We start from the raw sequence: 19,036 nt of genomic DNA on the forward strand, positions 1-19,036 counted from the left end.
CCTAATCCTCCTATACGTGCAAACATATGATATTTGTCCTTCTCTGCCTGACTTATTTCGCTCAGCATAACACCCTCAAGGTCCATCCACGTAGCTACACATGGCCAGATTTCATTGTTTCTCATTGCCATGTAGTATTCCATGGTATAGATAAACCACATCTTCTTGATCCATTCATCTGTTGATGGACACTTAGGCTCTTTCCATGTTTTAGCTATTGTTGAGAGTGCTGCTATGAACATTGGGGTCCATGTGCTCCTATGCCTTAGCATTTCTGTATCCCTTGGGTAAATTCCTAGCAGTGCTATTGCTGGGTCATAGGGGAGTTCTATTGTTAGTTTCCTGAGGAACCTCCACACTGTTTTCCAGAGGGGCTGCACCAGTTTACATTCCCACCAACAGTGTAGGAGGGTGCCCATTTCTCCACATCCTCGCCAGCATCTAGAGTTCTCTGATTGGCTCATTTTAGCCACTCTGACTGGCGTGAGGTGGTATCTCAGTGTGGTTTTGATTTGTATTTCCCTGATGAGGGATGCTGAGCATCGTTTCATGTGTCTGTTGGCCATCTGGATGATGAACAGTCTTAGTTTTGACTGAAGCTTTCTTAGTTTTTTTGTTCTGCCTTTTGTTATTCTGTTTTAAATATAATGGTTTTTTCGATTGCAGCTGGCTTATGCTTATTTACCCTGCATGCATCTCAGTTTAGCACCTGCCTCATGGACAACTATGTCTCTTTGTTTGAAGTATTGTCAAAATGGTGTAGCCATACGAATGTAGAAGTGAAGAAAGCTGCACATTCAGCTCTGGAATCTTTTCTGAAACAGGTATGAACTCAACTTTTATTTTAAAATATTTTTTCCCTGCAAAAAATTAAATTCCAGTTTTGTGCGTGCACATTTGAAAAATGAAAACAGGTTATTTTTTTAACTTCTGCAGTATTTAAATAAAAAAGTTTGCTTATCAGTCAGCTGCGTTGGTGGCAGCAGGACTGAAAGAAATATAGGAATATCCCAGATCTGATCACAGCCCCAGAGGCAAGACTGGGGGTCTGCTAGACGTGAAAGCGGCCATAAGGAGGTAGAAGGAAGAAGACTGGGAGGTCGTGTGTCCTCTGAGCCAGGGGCAGCCAGGTCGGGGTGGTCGGGGTAGAATAGAAACCTGTTTCCCGAGAGGGCAGGCCAAGCTGTCAGTGTTAAGAAGGTTGTGTTTGTTTCACATTACTTCAAGAATAAGGAGAGTCCATTTGCCCTTTTGTATTTTCTGTCTAGATAGGATGTGATTATAGAATTGAGGCTGCAAATTTGGAAACCTGTTGGCTAGGGAGAATGTGCTATGGCTCTCAGCATCCAGAGGTGTCTAGAAATACCGGGTGTTTAGGCCAGGTGTTACAGAATTGGACTCTTTGGGTTGGCTCTGATGGGAAACTCTGAAGATGCACCAAAAGTTTTGTTTGGAGCAGTGTTATAAATGGTAGTTAAATTTACAAGCTAGGCCCTGAAGACCTATCTGAAATGTGGCACAGACAGTATCCCATTGTAGGAATATGACAGTCTGTTTATGGACAGTCGGGTTGTTCCCATTTCGGTTTTTTTTTTTTTTTTTTTTTTTTTTTAATGAAACAGTTGATTGGGCGCCTGGGTAGCTCACTTGGTTAAGCATCCAACTTTGGCTCAGGTTATGATCTCGTGGTCCATGAGTTCAAACCCCATGTCAGGCTTCGTGCTGACAGTTCAGATCCTGGAGCCGGCTTCGGATTCTGTGTCTCCCTCTCTCTTTGCCCCTCCCCCGTTCACACTCTGTCTCTCTCTTTCTCAAAAATAAATAAACATTAAAGAAAAAATTAAAATAAATAAATAAGACAGTTGAGAACATTTGTGACCAAGTGTTTTTGTGGACATATGCTTTCACTTCTCTTGAGTAAAAACCTAGAAGCAGAATTGCTGGGTCATGTGGTAGATATATATGAAACTATAAGAAACTGCTAGATTCTTTTCAAACTGGTTGTACCATCTTACATTCTCAACACCAAGGCATAGGAGTTTCTGTCAGCCCATATCCCAGTCAGCACAAGGGATTGTTGGTCTTTTCAATTTTAGCTGTTCTCATGGGTGTATGATACTATCTTCCGGTGGTTATAAATTTGAATTTCCATGGTGACTGTTGATAATAATCTTTTTTTCCTCTAGTTATTAGCCATACTTTTTAAGTTTTTAATTTTTTAAATTTACATCCAAGTTAATTAGCGTATAGTGAGTGCAACAATGATATAAGGAGGAGATTCCTTAATACCCTTTACCCATTTAGCCCATCACTCCCTCCCACAACGCCTCCAGCAACCCTCTGTATTTAAGAGTCTCTTATGTTTTGTCCCCATCCTTGTTTTTATATTATTTTTGCTTCCCCTTCTTTATGTTCATCTGTTTTGTATCTTAAATTTCTCATATGAGGGGCACCTGGGTGGCTCAGTTGGTTAAGCATCCAACTTTGACTCAGGTCATGATCTCACAGTTTGTGAGTTCAAGCCCTGAGTCGGGCTCTGTGCTGACAGCTAGCTCAGAGCCTGGAGCCTGTTTCAGATTCTGTGTCTCCCTTTCTCTCTGACCCTCCCCTGTTCATGCTGTCTCTTTCTCTCAGAAATTAAAAAAAAAAAAAAAATTAAAAAAATTACTCATGAGTGGTTATATGGTATCATCTTTTTCTGACTAATTTTGCTTAGCATAATACCCTCCAGTTCCATCCACATAGTTGCAAATGGCAAGATTTCATTCTTTTTGGTTGCTGAGTAATACTCTGTTGTATATATACATACACCACATCTTCTTTATCCATTCATCTGTCAATGGACATTTGGGCTCTTTTCCATATTTTAGCTATTGTCGATATATAAATGTTGGGGTGCATGTGCCTCTTCAAAACAGCACACTTTTATCTCGTGGATAAATACCTAGTAGTTCAGTTGCTGGGTCATAGAGTACTTTTATTTTTATTTTTTGAGGAACCTCCATACTGTTTTCCAGAGTGGCTGCACCAGTTTCCCTTCCCACTAGAAGTGGAAAAGAGATCCTCCTTCTCCACATCCTTGCTAACATCTGTTGCCTGAGTTGTTAATGTTTGCCATTTTGACACATGTGAGGTGGTATCTCGGTGTGGTTTTGATTTGTATTTTTCTGATGATGAATGATATTGAGCATCTTTTCATGTGTCGGTTAGCCATCTGGAAGTCTTCTTTGGAGAAGTGTCTTTTCACATCTTTTGCCCATTTCTTCACTGGATTATTTGTTTTTTGGGTGTTGAGTTCGATAAGTTCTCTATAGATTTTGTATACTAACCGTTTATCTGTCATTTGCAAATATTGTCTCCCATTCCGTCGGATGCCTTTTAGTTTTGCTGTTTGTTTCCTTCTCTGTGCAGAAGCTTTTTTATCTTGATGAAGTCAAAGATGAAGTTCATCTTTGTTTTTGTAGAAACAGTTTATAAATGTGAGAACATTATAATATGTTCATAAAGAGAAAAAGTATTCTGTGATTAAGTTGATGGTGTTTGTTTACTTCTTGAGGAACATGTTCTTTAAAAAAAATTTTTTATTTTAATGTTTATTTATTTTTGATAGAGACGGAGCATGAGTTGGGGAGGGACAGATAGAGAGGGAGACACAGAATTGGAAGTAGGCTCCAGGCTCTGAGCTGTCTGCACAGAGACTGATGCGGGGCTTGAACTCATGAACCATGAGATCAGACGAACATGTTCTTGATATGCTTGTGAAGAAGGAAATTCTGAGGCAGTATGTATGATACCCCATTCTTCTAAAATAACTGGGGTTTTGTGTGGGATTAGGGTGTGTGTTGGTAGTTTGGCAATAGAAGGGTTGATACCTATTTTCTGCTTTTGATAATTATGATTCTTTCTATTCTTGTCTTGGACAGGCTTTGTGTTGAAATTAGGAATGCTTTCTTGAACACTTGTGTTAGTTCTTACATTTAGGTTACTGTCCCTTAGTTTGGTAGATAGAGATCTACCGGATTCTCAAAGTACTTTTTCCCCTTGCCTCACCTAATTCAAACTTTAGAGTTTGTAGCTTATTCTTTTGACAGATGAGATGCTTCATCTTTCTTTCTGACTATGAGTTCTGAGCTCTTGTTCTGTGTTACCCAAATTAGACACTGAGTCAGTTGACTTCTGAACTCGCTGGTCATTGAGTGTGCAGGACTCCACAACACACTGTGAGATACACATGGGCTCTAACCAGGCTTCCTGCTACACTGGGGAGCCTAAATGCAAAACCTGGTTTTTATGCATGCTCATCTTCAGTCCCTTTTTGTAGGAGAAACGTATCATGTATAATAAAGGCTTGTTTGCGAGTGTCTTTTCTGAACATGGTGCAGACTGAGCAAATTAGAGCAGCAGTTCTTTGTCAGTAAAAGCAATTGTGTGGAATTATAACAACATATTGATAATATCCAATTAACCAATCTAGCCTTTTTACATTTCTATAGATTCTTAGTCCTTTGTTTTGGTATTAAATATTTCTAAAAAACAAACATTATGCAATTGCAGATCTCTTCTATGGTGGCAAAAGATGCAGAAATGCATAAGAAAAAGCTGCAGTACTTTATGGAGCAATTCTACGGAATTATCCGAAACATGGATTCAAACAGCAAGGACTTATCTATTGCAATTCGTGGATACGGACTTTTTGCAGGAGTATGTGGCTCATTAATTTACTCTGATCTTTTTTATTTTCATTTGAGCGTTTAAAGGAATATGATGTGTTGTTTTTGAACAGCATCTCACACTTGTGACAATATTATTGTTACTTGCTTTGTTGTTAACTTGTTTTTTCAGTGCCAACTATGTACTAGGATTTTGTACATATATAACCTCAAATTCTCATAACTCTCCTACAAGCTCTCATTCCACTTTACAAATGAGGAAACAAACTCAGAGAAATTGAGTAACTTGTCAAAGGACACAGTAATTGACGGAGCCATGATATAAAGTCAACTCATTTTTCAATTACAGTATACTGCCCATTATTTATGAAGCAGAATTTTAGTTGGTGTCACACAGTAATTTGGAAAGAGAGATTCTTATGACAGGAGTGTATTTAAGAATATTGATAGTAACGATAGTTATTTCCCTCTTAGTAGATCTCTGTGACTTCTACTTTATAGAGAACATAGATTGCTACCTTTCTCTCTACAGATCTGCCCATGAGTATCTACTCCCTTTTTCAGGGAAGGAAGGTCCCTCTTCCCAGCTTTCTACTCTTACTACTCATTCCATCTGATAATTTCCTTATTTGCTCCCAAATGATCATTCTACCTCTTGCTTTTTTAAAATTTTCATTTCTATTAGTCTTCATTGGGTCCTTTAAATATATTTAGGGCAGAAGAACCTATATGTGAGAAGGCTCAGATGTAAATGAAAACTTGGAATTTTTTTTGAGAGAGTTTTATACGTGTACACATGTGTGAGCAGGGGAGGGGAAGAGGGATAAAGAGAGAAAATATTAAGTAAGTTTTATGCCTGGTGCAGAGCCTGACTCAAGGCTTGATCCTACCACTGTGGGATCATGACATGAGCCAAAATCAAGAGTTAGATGCTCAACCCCGATTGAGCCACCCAGGCTCCCTGAGAACATGGAATTTTTAACTTTATACACAGCGGTCTAACCTACTTCAACTTGTTTACTGGTTCGATATGTTCACAGTGTAGCTGGAGTGTGATAGTCAAGAATAAAGAGAGAGGGACTCTAAAAAGATTAACTAGTCAGATCCTCAGGGAAGCTAGATTAGATCTGAAGTCCAAAGAACCCTTTGTAAAATCTGAAGCTGTATAGTAGTATTATCAGATTTGTGAGTGATACAGGTGGCTCTGGGTGTACTGTGCGGTATGGTGTGGTATAGTAGCGTATTCCGGCTTTGAGTTCACTTCTGTTTCTCCTTCCAGGGGACTAGCCTCATGGTGCAGAGAGTGCATCTAATTGGTCTCTGATAGTTACCATCTAAGCAGTATCTAGAATAGTTATGACAATCACTAGATGTTTGTGTATAAATACTTAAAATATAATTACAGAGTATTTTAAGAAGCATCTTTATGAGATATACTATATTTTATAACTGTCTCATCTCCATTAAAAAGCTTGTTCATATTCAGCTTATAATCATATGGCTTAACATGACACTTTAAATCTTATTATTTTGACATTGACGAGATTGATACTTTTGTTTACCTTTCTGAAAGCCTTGCAAGGTTATAAATGCGAAAGATGTTGACTTCATGTATGTAGAACTCATTCAGCGCTGCAAACAGCTCTTCCTGACCCAGACAGACACTGTTGATGACCACATTTACCACATGCCAAGTTTCCTCCAGTCTATTGCAAGTGTCTTGCTTTACCTTGATACAGTAAGTGAAACAGTCAATTAAGCTGAGCACTATTTTAATATTTAATTTCAGTTCTTCAGATAATTCGACAAAGTCATAGGAATTGTATGTATTCAGTATAGGCACCGTTGTGATCAAGGTGACATTTTTAATTAGTATTTTGTGTTAATTATTGTCATGAAGCTTGACTTTTAGTTATCCAAAGCAGGAAAACTAATTTGTTACTTGTTCTGTTTTTCTAAAAAGATTAAGATTGTTGCTTGGGGTAGAATTGCACCTTAAGTATCAGACAGTTTTACTCTTTTTTAGGTAATCACACTATTAAGTTTATTAGTAGATTAGGTATAAGGCCGGTTTTTCATTTATCTAATGTGTGTCTACTTGAGTTGTAATTATTTTAGATATTTATATTATTCCTGTATTTCCTCCTGTAACTTTTAGTTTGCTGTCCATTTCTGGTAGGTTCCTGAGGTGTATACTCCTGTTCTGGAACATCTCCTTGTGGCACAGATAGACAGTTTCCCACAATATAGTCCAAAAATGCAGTCAGTGTGTTGTAAAGCCATAGTAAAAGTTTTCCTGGCGTTGCGGGGGAAAGGACCCATTCTCTGGAATTGCATCAGTACTGTGGGTAAGTTTGGAACTCATACTTGTTTCTGATGATGAATGATGAATACTTAGCATGTTGTTTGATATAGATATTTTTTGTATCTTTTGATGCCTCTTGGGGAACTAATGTTTTGGTGGATCAGAATCTCCTTTTTCATCCTTTTTTTAAAATCTTTTTTTCTCCCTTTTGCTCCTGAATCTTAATAGTCTAAAATTTTACATGGAAAATATTGATAGATTTTAAGGGAAAACTTGAGAGGTATTGTTATGTTTTGTAAATAGTGGCTTTCATTTTTATTGAGTGTTTGTTTGGTTGTACTTTGTGACGTTGCCTTCATTTCTGTTTTCATTTTATTTTTTCAGTGCATCAGGGTTTAATCAGAATCTGTTCTAAGCCTGTGATCCTTCAAAAGGTAAATTCTGAATCTGTTTTGAAAATTACTCTTTTGTCACTGAAAGTTAGAAGTGATGATGGGATCTTTAGTCTGTAAGTATACAAAAATGGCCTTTTTAGTTATTAGCCATGCCTCGTAATTTGAAAAGTGTAGGACATAATGCCTCTATTTTTTCAGGTGAATAAGTTCCTCAGTTATGGGACATTCTTAAATGTAACTTACTGTTATTTACACATTTTTACAAGAAGGGAGTGGCTTCTCTTTTGGAACTCTGAGACAGAATACTTAGGTGCATCATGGGAGGCATATGTTAGTTACTTGAAGTTGTAGGGAGTAGGATGAGGTGGGAGATGGACCTGCATAGGACAGTGAGGTAAGTGACCTTAATAGGTTCCTTGGGCATTGTTTAAAATTTTTTTTAAAATTTTTAAAATTTTTTAATGTTTTATTTATTTCTGAGAGAGAGAGAGAGAGTATGAGCAGGGGAGGGTCAGAGAGGGAGACACAGAATCTGAAACAGGCTCCAGGCTCTGAGCTATCAGCACAGAGCCCGACGCGGGGCTCGAACCCACAAACCATGAGATCATGACCTGAGCCGAAGTCGGGCGCTTAACCGACTGAGCCACCCAGGCGCCCCTGTTTTAAAATATTTTTTAATTCATCACTATTATAGTCCCAGTTAGAAAAATTATGATTTTTTTTTTAGCTTGCTTGCGTATTATCCTATCATGCTATACTATCTTCCTCAATCAAATTGGTATCTGACGAGAGAATGTTTTAGCTTAGGAAATTCTGAAAATCAAAACATTCTGGCAGCCATGATTATTTTGTGAATCCACCAGTAAGTATTGGTGTGTTATCTTCCTGTCCAGGGTGCAGAGTCTGAATCTGAAGACTACCGTGCATCAGGGGAAGTTAGAACTGGCAGATGGAAAGTGCCCACATATAAAGACTATTTGGATCTTTTTAGAAGTCTCCTGAGTTGTGACCAGATGATGGTAAAAATGACTATTTTAAAGCTACAAAAGTGACCTAGTTCCTCTTTATTAGTCTCCATAGTTTTACCCTTAAGACTTAACTAATTTCAGAGTTATATTTTACTAACTATTCAGTTGTTTTATTTTCAAAGTACTTCATGTAATAAAAAATTTAAATGCTGTACTGTAGGAACAAAATCATAGAACTCATGTAAACTTAATAATTGCCATAGCTAAGTCCTCATTTCATCTGTGAGTAGCCAGTGGTAGCATGTTTGATGCTAAGTTATTCTTCCTAACAGATCCACCCTCTTATGTAACAAAAGTACAACAATATTATCACCATGGAAGAGCTATTCTTTTTTTATTTGTTAAAAATGAAGATTAAAAAAAAGATGAAAATCTAACTCAGTAGTGTGAAGAAGATTGGTGCATGGTTTTTTTATGTCATTTATGATGAGAATAATGCCTCCTGTTTAATGTTTCTGATAGATGTTTCTCTAATGTCTGCTTTAAGCCAAGTTCTGGCTACCATTTCAGCATAAACTTTGGCAAAGCATTATACCCTAGGAAAAACAGTTTATGTCTATAGATGATTTCTGTTCTGTCTTAGGAGTTTTTAGTTGTTTTCTTACTGAAATAAAATAGTATGGCAGTGTTAGTAATTTTACCTACAATATTTCTTTTTTATATATGGTGTTAGGTATTCCTATATGTTGAGGTTAAGTTCCATAGAATATTTGACTGAGTAAAGGCAGAGCCGTTGGCTTGTATTTTTGGAATAGTTGAATAGTTTCACTTAAAATGTTTATTTATTTTGAGAGAGAGAGAGAGAGAGAGACAAAGAGAGCAAGCAGGGAAGGGGCAAAGAGACATAGAGAGAGAGAATCCCAGGCAGGCTTTGTGCTGCCAGTGCAGAGCCGACATGGGGCTCGAACTCATGAATCATGAGATCATGACTTGAGCTGAAACCAAGTCAATGTTTAACTGACTGAGTACCCAGGTGCACCAGAGTAGTTTTACTTATAAAGAAATGGTAAATTATGGGGCACCTGGGTGGCTCAGTCAGTTAAGTGTCTGACTTCGGCTCAGGTCATGATCTCATTGTTTGTGGATTTGAGTCCTGCACCGGGTTCTGTGTTGACAGCTAGCTCAGAGCCTGGAGCCTGCTTCAGATTCTGTGTCTCCCTCTCTCTCTGACTCTCCTCTCCCCTGCTCACAGTGTCTCTCTCTCTCTCAAAAATAAATAAAACATTAAAAAAATTTTTTAAAAATAAAGAAATGGTAAATTATACCTTCAAGTCCAGTTTGAGGATAGGTGTGCATTGATTCACACGTATGTATGTTTATATGTATGTAAGCATGGTTATATATAAACATATATGCACATGTATTTGTATAAACATGTATATAATGTGTGTGTGTATAGTATACATAAGTGTTTTACACACACACATTAAATGGGATAAATGCTTTGATGAGGATTGGCCTAAATCTTCTCATTTGCTACTTTGTACTTAGTAAGTATCTGTTAACGTGTATAAGTAAGTCCTATCTGACTTAAATGATATTGTCCTAATAATTTTGGAAAGTGTTTGTATTTTGCAGCTTGAAAACTTCCAGGTAAATCTCCTACAGTTTACACAGAAGTTGCTCTAATATCCAAATATACAAGTACACATATGCATCGTAATTTAATATGGATATTGATACTTTTTTGTATAAAATTTTGAAGTTTATTACTTTTCTTTATTTTAAAGGATTCTTTTTTAGCAGATGAAGCATTTCTCTTTGTGAATCCCTCCCTTCAAAGTCTGAATCGTTTGCTATATGATGAATTTGTCAAATCAGTTTTGAAGATTATTGAGAAATTGGATCTTACACTAGAGAAACAGAACGCTGGGGGACATGAGGTTAGAAGTTTTTGTCAATAATAATTTTGCCTTATTTTTATAGCAGCTCTCTTTGGATGTAAGCATCCAGGGGGAAATAGCACATTTGTTGAATATTAGAGGAAATTGATCTCTGCAGCATTCATGTGTGTCATTGATACTTGGCTATTTAATAGCTCAGTGTGTAGAAAATGTTATCTCTAGATTGTTCAAAAACTAATTTATATGTTTAATATTTGAAAACCATTTATTTTTTGGGGGTGCCTGGGTGGCTTAGTCGGTTAAGCGTCCGACTTTCGCTTAGGTCATGATCTCGCGGTTCGTGGGTTCGAGCCCCGCGTCAGGCTCTGCTGACTGCCAGCTCAGAGCCTGGAGCCTGTTTCAGTCTGTGACTCCCTCTCTCTCTGACCCTCCCCTGCTCACGCTGTCTCTCTCTCTCTCTCCTAGAAATAAATAAAACATTAAAAAAAAAAAAGAAAACCATTTATTTTTTAAAAGTTGTTTACTATGCTTGTTACTCATTTCTTAGGAATAGTAAAGAGTCAAGTATTACTTTGTATAAAGGTGACTTATTGTAGTAGTATAGGGAACCCTGGGATTCCTCTTGTTTATAGCTGAGGAAACTCCAGACTCTGGGTGCAGAATGTTCAATGTGTTCTTGAGAAAGTAGAATATAGGCAATAGGGAGGAAAGGAAGAATACACCCTCCTTTTTTCCTGTACCCAGATTTCCTGGCCTGTATGAGAGATAAGTCATGGTTTAAGCCTGCCAGCCAGAAGCCACTGTGCTCTTCTCTGAGGACGTGTTTTAGGAAAGCACGATGGGAATGACCCTAGTGTCAAAGGACTTAAGTTCCAATGGAAAACATCTAATTTGCTTTTCAGCTCAGGGATTTTTTTCTTAGACTAGATTATGCTCGTTAGCACATAGTACATAGTACTTCCACTGTAATACTGTGAAGTTAGACAAAAGATAATGGAGGGATTATGCAGAGGATAAAGGAAGCAGTAACTGTACTGCATTTGTATTGTTCTATTTTTTATGCTGGTTGACGGAAACAGCAGTAGTTTTCATGTTTTGCGTACATCTAAAATAATTTCATTGAACAACTTGCCAACAGGGACTTCCTGGAGCTATGTCAGCCAACAAACCTGCTTTTTAGGACACATGTCCTTGTCACTTTTGTTGTCTTCAGTGGCTTCCTTGCACTTTCTTTCTCTTCTTGTTTTCTCTCGTCTGTTTCCTGCCCTTTTCACTTTACTTCCAGTAGGGCAGTGGTCACCTCTTGCGACCATTTCTCAAGTAAACCTGGCATCCGCCCTTATCCTCCTCTACAGCTTCCAGTCTGTATTTCTAACTACTTGTTTAACATTTCCACCTGAATTTGATAACACAGGCATAGTCTGCTCATAGTGAGTTACTGTCGCTTAATACTGTTAACTATTCCTGTTTCTCGGTTTGAAACCTCCGAGTCCTTATGGACACATTCTGATGTTCTGAACTTCTACCTCTGTCAAAGCAGCATTGCTAGTTCCTTCAAGAATTTATAGCCCTACCCCTTCATATTTTTGTATTTGTACCATTCTTTAATCACTTCTCTTTCTAACTTCCTTTGTGTTATTTTCTTTAATGTTTTCGAGCTCTGTCATCTTAATAAATTGTAAGCTTTATTAAATTGTATTACCTGTAATTGAGGACTCATATATACCTTTCTCACTTTGATAAAGTGTTTGTTTGGGTACGTCTACTTTTAAGGATGAAAATGAAGCGGCTGGTATTTTGGTGATCCCGACCTCTGATCCAGCGGCTAACTTGCATCCTGCTAAACCCAAAGATTTTTCAGCTTTCATTAACCTGGTGGAAATTTGCAGGTATTAAAAAAAATTCTAATATTTTAAGGGTGGAAATCACCAGCTATTGGCTATAAGAAAAAGACTTCTCTGGATATATGAGATGAAACAGTAAAAGACTTAAAATCTAAAATTGCTTATATGAATCTTTAAAATATATCTATATGTACCAGCTTAGAATTATCATTGTTTTCTGTTTAAAAGATCCTCAGGTAGGGAGGGGTATCTGGGTGGCTCAGTCAGTTAAGCATCTGACATTTGGTTTTGGCTCAAGTCATGTTCTCATGATTCCTGGGATCAAACCCCATGCTGGGCTGTGCACTGAAAGTGTGGAGCCTGCTTGGGGTTCTCTATCCCTCTCTGGCTGACCCTTCTCTGTGCTTATGCACATGCTTACTAAGTCTCTCTCAAAATAAATAAATAGACTTAAAAAAATATATCTTCCGGAGAAAAGGAATATAAAAATGTTATATAATGTAATCATATGCCTTTTTAATAATATCCCTTATAAATTTGAAGCAGAATAAAAATATGATAAAAATATCTGCATTAAGCTTTTAATTTGTTTTTACAGAGAGATTCTTCCTGAGAAACATGTAGAATTTTTTGAGCCATGGGTCTATTCATTTGCATTTGAGTTAATTTTGCAGTCTACACGGTTGCCTCTCATCAGTGGTTTTTACAAATTGCTTTCTGTTGCTGTGAGAAATGCCAAGAAAATAAAATATTTTGAGGTGAGTGGTTTTTTTGTAAGGACACTGAATCTTCCTGGGTTTTTTAGGTTGCGTGAGTATGTATAAATGCATTATAAAATATTATATTGGAGTCTTATTTTATAAAATTAAAGTCTTATTTTATTTTCTGTGCTTTTACAAGTAGTGTGAGTGGCAGTTGGTTGACACTGTAAAAACGTTAGTAGCATTTTCTGTTCTGATTTACAAGTACCTGGCCAATAAGGTGAGATTAACAGAGGTTAACAAAGGTTCTCAAAGTGTAGTCTTGGGACCAGCAGCCTCAGCATTGCCTGAGAAATCTGTGTCCCCTCCAGACCTTGCTCATCAGAAACTCTGGGGCCAGGCTGAACAGTCCATGCTAATAGGCTACCCAGGTGATCTGGTGGCTAGTGACACTGGAGAGTAACTAGATTAGGGTTCCTAATGCTCCAGTTTATCACGAGTGGTCCAGTCAGTTAGTTACAAGGTGAGCAGTTCTCTCAATTCATAGGTATATGTATTAGAAGACAGGAAAGGTGTAATGGACTTAGCCAGGCCTCTGACTTTTGAATAGTCATTCGCCTTTTACCTTACGTTTTGTTTCTCACTGGCCTCTGCCTAAAGTGTTATCAGAGCCGATTTTTTCCCCCTCTGCTTAAGACCTTGGCAAAATGAAAATGGAAAATAGATTTACCCCTTAAGTAAGACTGAGGGGGCTCCTGGGTGGCTCAGTGGCTGGGTGTTCGACTTTGATTCAGGTCATGATCTCGCAGTTCGTGAGTTCAAGCCCTATGTCGAGCTCTGTGCTGACAGCTCAGAGCCTGGAGCCTGCTTTGAATCCTATGTGTCCCTCTTTCTCTCTGTCCCTCTCCGGCTTGCGCTCTCTCTTTTCTGTCTCTCTCAAAAATAAGTAAACATTAAAAATTTTTAAAAAAGTAAGACTGGGAATTGCTAGATTAGGTCACAGAATTACATAATATTGTTCACTTTACTAATTTACTGCTTTATTCAACAGGGAGTTGATCCAAAGAGTCAGACACAGTCTCCTGAGGACCCAGAAAAATATTCTTGCTTTGCTTTGTTTGCAAAATTTGGTAAAGAGGTAATTTTTAAAGGATTTATCCAGTGTTTTCATGGGCTATTTAAAAATAAAAGTATGTTGATAAAAAAAAACTTAGTAATCATAAATTACCTAATGATTTAAAAATTGGTTTGCTTAATTCAGATAGGGATTAGGGGATTAGGAAGTACTAAGAGAGGAAATCGGTGTCCTTCAAAAGTCCCTTGAGTTTTCATTAAATAATTTAAATGATGTCAACTCAAAACTAATGGATTCTTTAGGTCTCCATATAATGAGAATTAAGTACTTCAACAGATGAGTTTTTCCTGGAGATCAGTACTTACTTTGTAAATGATAGTAGCCATGTCATATAAAAGCTGTGTGATCACTTTTTGTATTTGAGAAGAAGGGTAAATATTTTTTATTTGATTCTCAGATTATAGACTCCGTTCAGAGCACAGCACTGTCTTTTTCTTTTCCTTTTTTATTAAGGTTTCGGTTAAAATGAAGCAATACAAAGATGAACTTTTGGTCTCCTGTTTGGGCTTTATTCTGTCCCTGCCACATGACATCATTGAACTTGATATTAGAGCCTACGTTCCTGCACTGCAGGTAGTTACGTTATTTCAAGCAGATGTATTTTTTTTCCACATAATGTTTTGTGTTCTAGAAAACACGGGAACTATTAAGGTCTTGCCTCTGCAATTATAGCAGGTACTTACGCATCAGACACCCTGGCTCAAGTCCTCCTTTTGCCACTTAGTAGCCTTGGGACTTGAGACCCTTGGCTTGGCCTCGCAGAGCTTCCCTGACAGGTGGATGTGAAGATTAAACTTTCCATGTGTTCAAAGTTTGCATTATAACACCAGTTGCGTAGACTGGTGGTACTTGTTTTCCCAGGAATGACCTTGGATGCACCTAATATCTATAGCAGTATCTGTCAGTGGAATGGCTTACTCATTAGAAACCACAACTAATTGGTGTTTTTTCTTTAAATGTTAAATTTTCTGTATTTCAATTTACCTTGTTTGTATTAATATATAGATGGCTTTTAAACTGGGCCTGAGCTATACCCCATTGGCAGAAGTAGGCCTGAATGCCCTGGAAGAATGGTCAGTTTACATCTGCAAACATGTAATTCAGCCGTATTATAAAGACATTTTACCCAGCCTTGATGGATATCTGAAAACATCAGCCTTATCAGGTAAGGTTTAGAATTGTGATGTATATCTTAAACAAAATGGTAATATAATAACTTTAATAGGACTATTTGTATTTTTGCAACTTCTGTAATTTGAGTCTAACATATTCAAAATGTTCGATATTTTGTTAATATTTCCAATTTAGTCCGTGTAATTGGGACATAAGAAATATAGTTGAGATATTAAACTGTTTTTCATTGTATTCACTTCTATACAACCAAGATTTATAAAATATTCAAAGGCAAAAAGTCTATATTTAATATCTTGAATTCCTAATAAATCCTAATACACTGCCTTGCAAATAAATCGTTAAATAAGTAGGGATTAAAACTATGAAAATTTAATAGTAATTTTAGATTTTGTTAATTTTTATTGGTTTTCCAAATATAATTGATGAAGCACTAATGTTAGCCAGTTAAGAAGAATTGGCATAGTACATATAGTTTGGGAAAAGATTCAAAGGGAAAAAAATGATTGGACCAGGCAAGTGTGACTGTCAAGAAAAGTAGTAATTCGAGTTCAGGGAGACAGATTTACTTGAAGCAGAATGAACATGGACACTGATATTAGGTGGAGCAAAAAAGAAAGATTCAGACTGGAGAAAGACACTGAAATATTGCTAAAATTTTAAAAGTGTCATGAAAAATTAAGTGAATTAAGTGTTAATTTGTAAAATTTTATCTATGTAAACCATTTTATTATTCAACTTAAGGATTGTTGGTTTGGAAACATTAAGTGAAAGTTGTGTGACACATTTTGTTCACTGAGTCTGGTTTGTCTCACACCTTGATGCATATTCAGAGTTCAAGAAGAGTCATAATTTTCGAAGATTTTTCTGTAAATGTTAGCAATAATAGGCTTATTTAGAGATAAAAAAATACGCTTGTTAATGTTTGTAGGTTACTTAGGCTTTTAAAATTCACATATAAGGATTGCTGTATTTGAGTAGATCATTGAAAAACATGGACTTAGTTTAAAAAAATGAATATATCTAGTAGCAAACACCTTGTTGGTACTTTTTGTTTTTTAGAATTTATTTCTGTCAGTTAGCCCATTAAAAAGATTTACGTTTTTTAAAAAATTATGAGGGAACATACATGATTACTTTTTAAATTGTTTTAAAAGAGACTACATGTGCACACAGGCATGTGAATGGCGGGGCGGGGGAGGAAATCTTAAACAGGTTCCATGCCCCCCACAGAGCCGATGCTCACAACCACGAGATCATGACCTGAATTGAAATCAGAAGTTAGACACTTAACTGACTGAGCCACCAATCCACCCTGATACTGTGATTCTTTTAAGCAAAGGGTTTAGCTATTCATAAATATGTGTACATTGGATAATTAGAAGAGAGGGAAAAACAGAGTAGGCAAAATTAAATAACAAAAGAAAATCCATAAACTTAAAGACAACCACTATTGTTAGTACTGTTTTATTTGAAATGCTATCATACTTTCAGGACAGTTGCAGTAGTAATGAAAGGAACTCCTGTATACTCTTTACCGAGGTTCCACAAGTAAGGCTTGTCCCCTCTGCTTTATTGTTGCATGAGTGTGTGATAATATGAGTGTGTGTTTATACATGACATTTTTTTCTGAGCCCTTTGTGAGTAAGCTGCAAATGTCATGGATATTTATGCCTAAATGTTGCAATGTGTATTTCTTGAGAGTGAGGACATTATTTTATACAACCATGGTTATCAATATCAAAAATCAGGAAAAATAAAACATACACTATTTTTCTCTAATCTACAATCCATATGTAGATTTTTCAATTGTCCCATTAATTTCTTCTATAGCTGTATTTTTCCTGATACAGAATTCAGTCTAGGACCATGAGTACTATTTAACTGTCACAGTGCCTTAGCTTTCTTTCACATGGGTAGCTCTTTAGCCTTTCTTAGTTCTCATGTGTGGGCTTGTCTAAGGTTTTTCATGATGAGATTCAGTGGTGCTCTTGGTAGAAACACCCAAAACTGATGCCGTAGCCTCCTCACAGCCTCATGGTAGTAATTGGTGCCATTACAGTTATGTTCATTTTGACAGTTTTGTTAGAGTTTCTGCTCCATCCTTTTGTTAATGTAAAGTGATTGTTTTCCCTTTGTGGGAGTTAGTCATTTGAAGTCCCCCTCCTCTCCTCTTCCTAAAGTATTCAGTCCTAAGGCCTTTAGGCAGTACAGAGGAAGTTAGGTGTTAGGGTAGCATTGGTGCTCCCCAAGAACACAAGAAGGGCAGCTCTGGAGGCAGCTGGGCATGGGTGTCAGAGATGGAGCAGGATGGGCCACCCACGTGTTGGGGCAGCCTTGTAGGGTGTGGAGGTCAAGGCAGGATGGGGAAGATGACATGGGTGATTGATCAAGTAAATAAATAGAGGTTAATGGAAGCTAGATTTCTCTTTGTTAGAGAAGGGAGTTACAAATAGAGAAAGAAAAAACTAATGTGGACCCTATGATACTGAGTAGCAAATGCATGTATTGGTGTGGTGTCATGGTATCCCCTCCTTCCTTCTTGCCCTCTCTCTTTTACTCTGCATTTCTTTCCCTCTGTGTCTCTCGCTCACACACACACTTATATACATACATATATACATATGTGGGTAAATAAAAGTAAAAATGGAGATGAAAGTGTGTGTGTGTATGGCTATATAACACACGCATATATTCTAGATCAGTCCACTGAAACAGCTGGCTTTGGAGTAGTGATACCTTAATAGTAATGAGCAAAACTAATGCCCAGATCATGGCTTCAGAATGTCATTTTACATTAAAGTGAACCAAAACTCCTTGGAGAGATGACTGGCTCCAGCCTGGGACAGGGAAAATGCAAGATGAACCTAGAATGTTGTATTTTCTGAAACATCAGGAAATAAAGCGTTCAGAGAATGATGGAGAAATGTTACAGGCGAAATTGGGGATAATTTGGATCAGCACAAAAAGATAATCATGGAAGGATCAAGATGGGAGTAGGAGAACCCTGAGCATACCTCTTCCCATGAATACACAAAGATTACAAATGTATATAGAGCAGCTCTCTCTGAGAATGACCTGAGACTAACAAAAGAGCTAAAGATCAAGAAAAAGCCACATTGAGACACGTAGGAGGGGCAGAGATGCAGACTGTTGAGACCCTACCCCCAGAGCAGTGACCCACAACAGGAGGGATATCACAGGCATGGAGGAGTGAAGGGTTTAAGCCCCACACTGGGGACCTGAATCAGGAAGATGAGCCCCATAACATACGACTTTGAAAACCAGTGAGATTTCATTCTGGAAGAGCTAGAGCACTATGGGAAACCAAGACTGCACATTTTTTTCTTAATGTTTATTTTTATTTTTGAGAGAGAGAGAGAGGGAGAGAGAGAAATGGGGAGGGGCAGAGAGGGAGACACAGAATCTGAAGCAGGCTTCAGTTTCTGAGCTGTCAGCACAGAATCTGATATGGGGTTCAAACTCACGGACCGCAAGATCATGACCTGAGCTGAAGTCAGATACTTATCTGACTGAGCCACTGAGGTACCCCAGGACTGCACTCTTAAAGGGCCTATACACAGACTTCTTCAGTCTGAGACTGAGGAAGGAGGCAGCAGTTTGAAAAGAACCTGGACCATTATGTGGGGAGATTCATTGACTGATTTTAGAGTGTGTGCCAGAGAGGCAGAGCTGTTAGTAACTTTCTCTGGATGTCAGGTCTGACACTCTGTCTTGCACCACTCATGCCACCCTGTGTTCCCCTACAGATCACTTCTGTGCAACCTACTCCCTCAGCAGGCAGCCTTCCAGAATGGCTCCCACCCTGCTGTACTGGTGCATGGCCTTGATCCCACCCTGAGCAGCTGCAACCCCACCACATCCTGTACGCAGCCTCAGACTGCCCCCCACCCATCAGCTCCTGCCCTGTGAGGGCAGCCCTACCACCAGTGCACCTGTACAGTCACAGCTGGGCATCAGCC

The 19,036-nt window shown here is 37.9% G+C and overlaps 1 protein-coding gene across 1 annotated transcript in view; it reads left to right on the forward strand.

Annotated features, from left to right (window-relative positions):
* Nucleotides 1–19,036, forward strand: part of PRKDC (protein kinase, DNA-activated, catalytic subunit) — a 191,052-nt gene that overhangs the window by 13,507 nt on the left and 158,509 nt on the right. The window contains exons 10-21 of the mRNA XM_039223651.1: nt 667–824; nt 4,555–4,701; nt 6,244–6,408; nt 6,850–7,018; nt 7,360–7,409; nt 8,264–8,389; nt 10,129–10,281; nt 12,016–12,131; nt 12,685–12,844; nt 13,839–13,925; nt 14,376–14,495; nt 14,928–15,087. Of these exons, the coding sequence (XP_039079582.1) occupies nt 667–824; nt 4,555–4,701; nt 6,244–6,408; nt 6,850–7,018; nt 7,360–7,409; nt 8,264–8,389; nt 10,129–10,281; nt 12,016–12,131; nt 12,685–12,844; nt 13,839–13,925; nt 14,376–14,495; nt 14,928–15,087 (1,611 nt within the window). The remainder of the gene's footprint in view (nt 1–666; nt 825–4,554; nt 4,702–6,243; nt 6,409–6,849; nt 7,019–7,359; nt 7,410–8,263; nt 8,390–10,128; nt 10,282–12,015; nt 12,132–12,684; nt 12,845–13,838; nt 13,926–14,375; nt 14,496–14,927; nt 15,088–19,036) is intronic.

The sequence above is a fragment of the Hyaena hyaena genome, unplaced genomic scaffold, assembly GCF_003009895.1.
Source record: "Hyaena hyaena isolate Hyena2069 unplaced genomic scaffold, ASM300989v1 scaffold_1428, whole genome shotgun sequence".
Taxonomy (NCBI): Eukaryota; Metazoa; Chordata; class Mammalia; order Carnivora; family Hyaenidae; genus Hyaena; species Hyaena hyaena.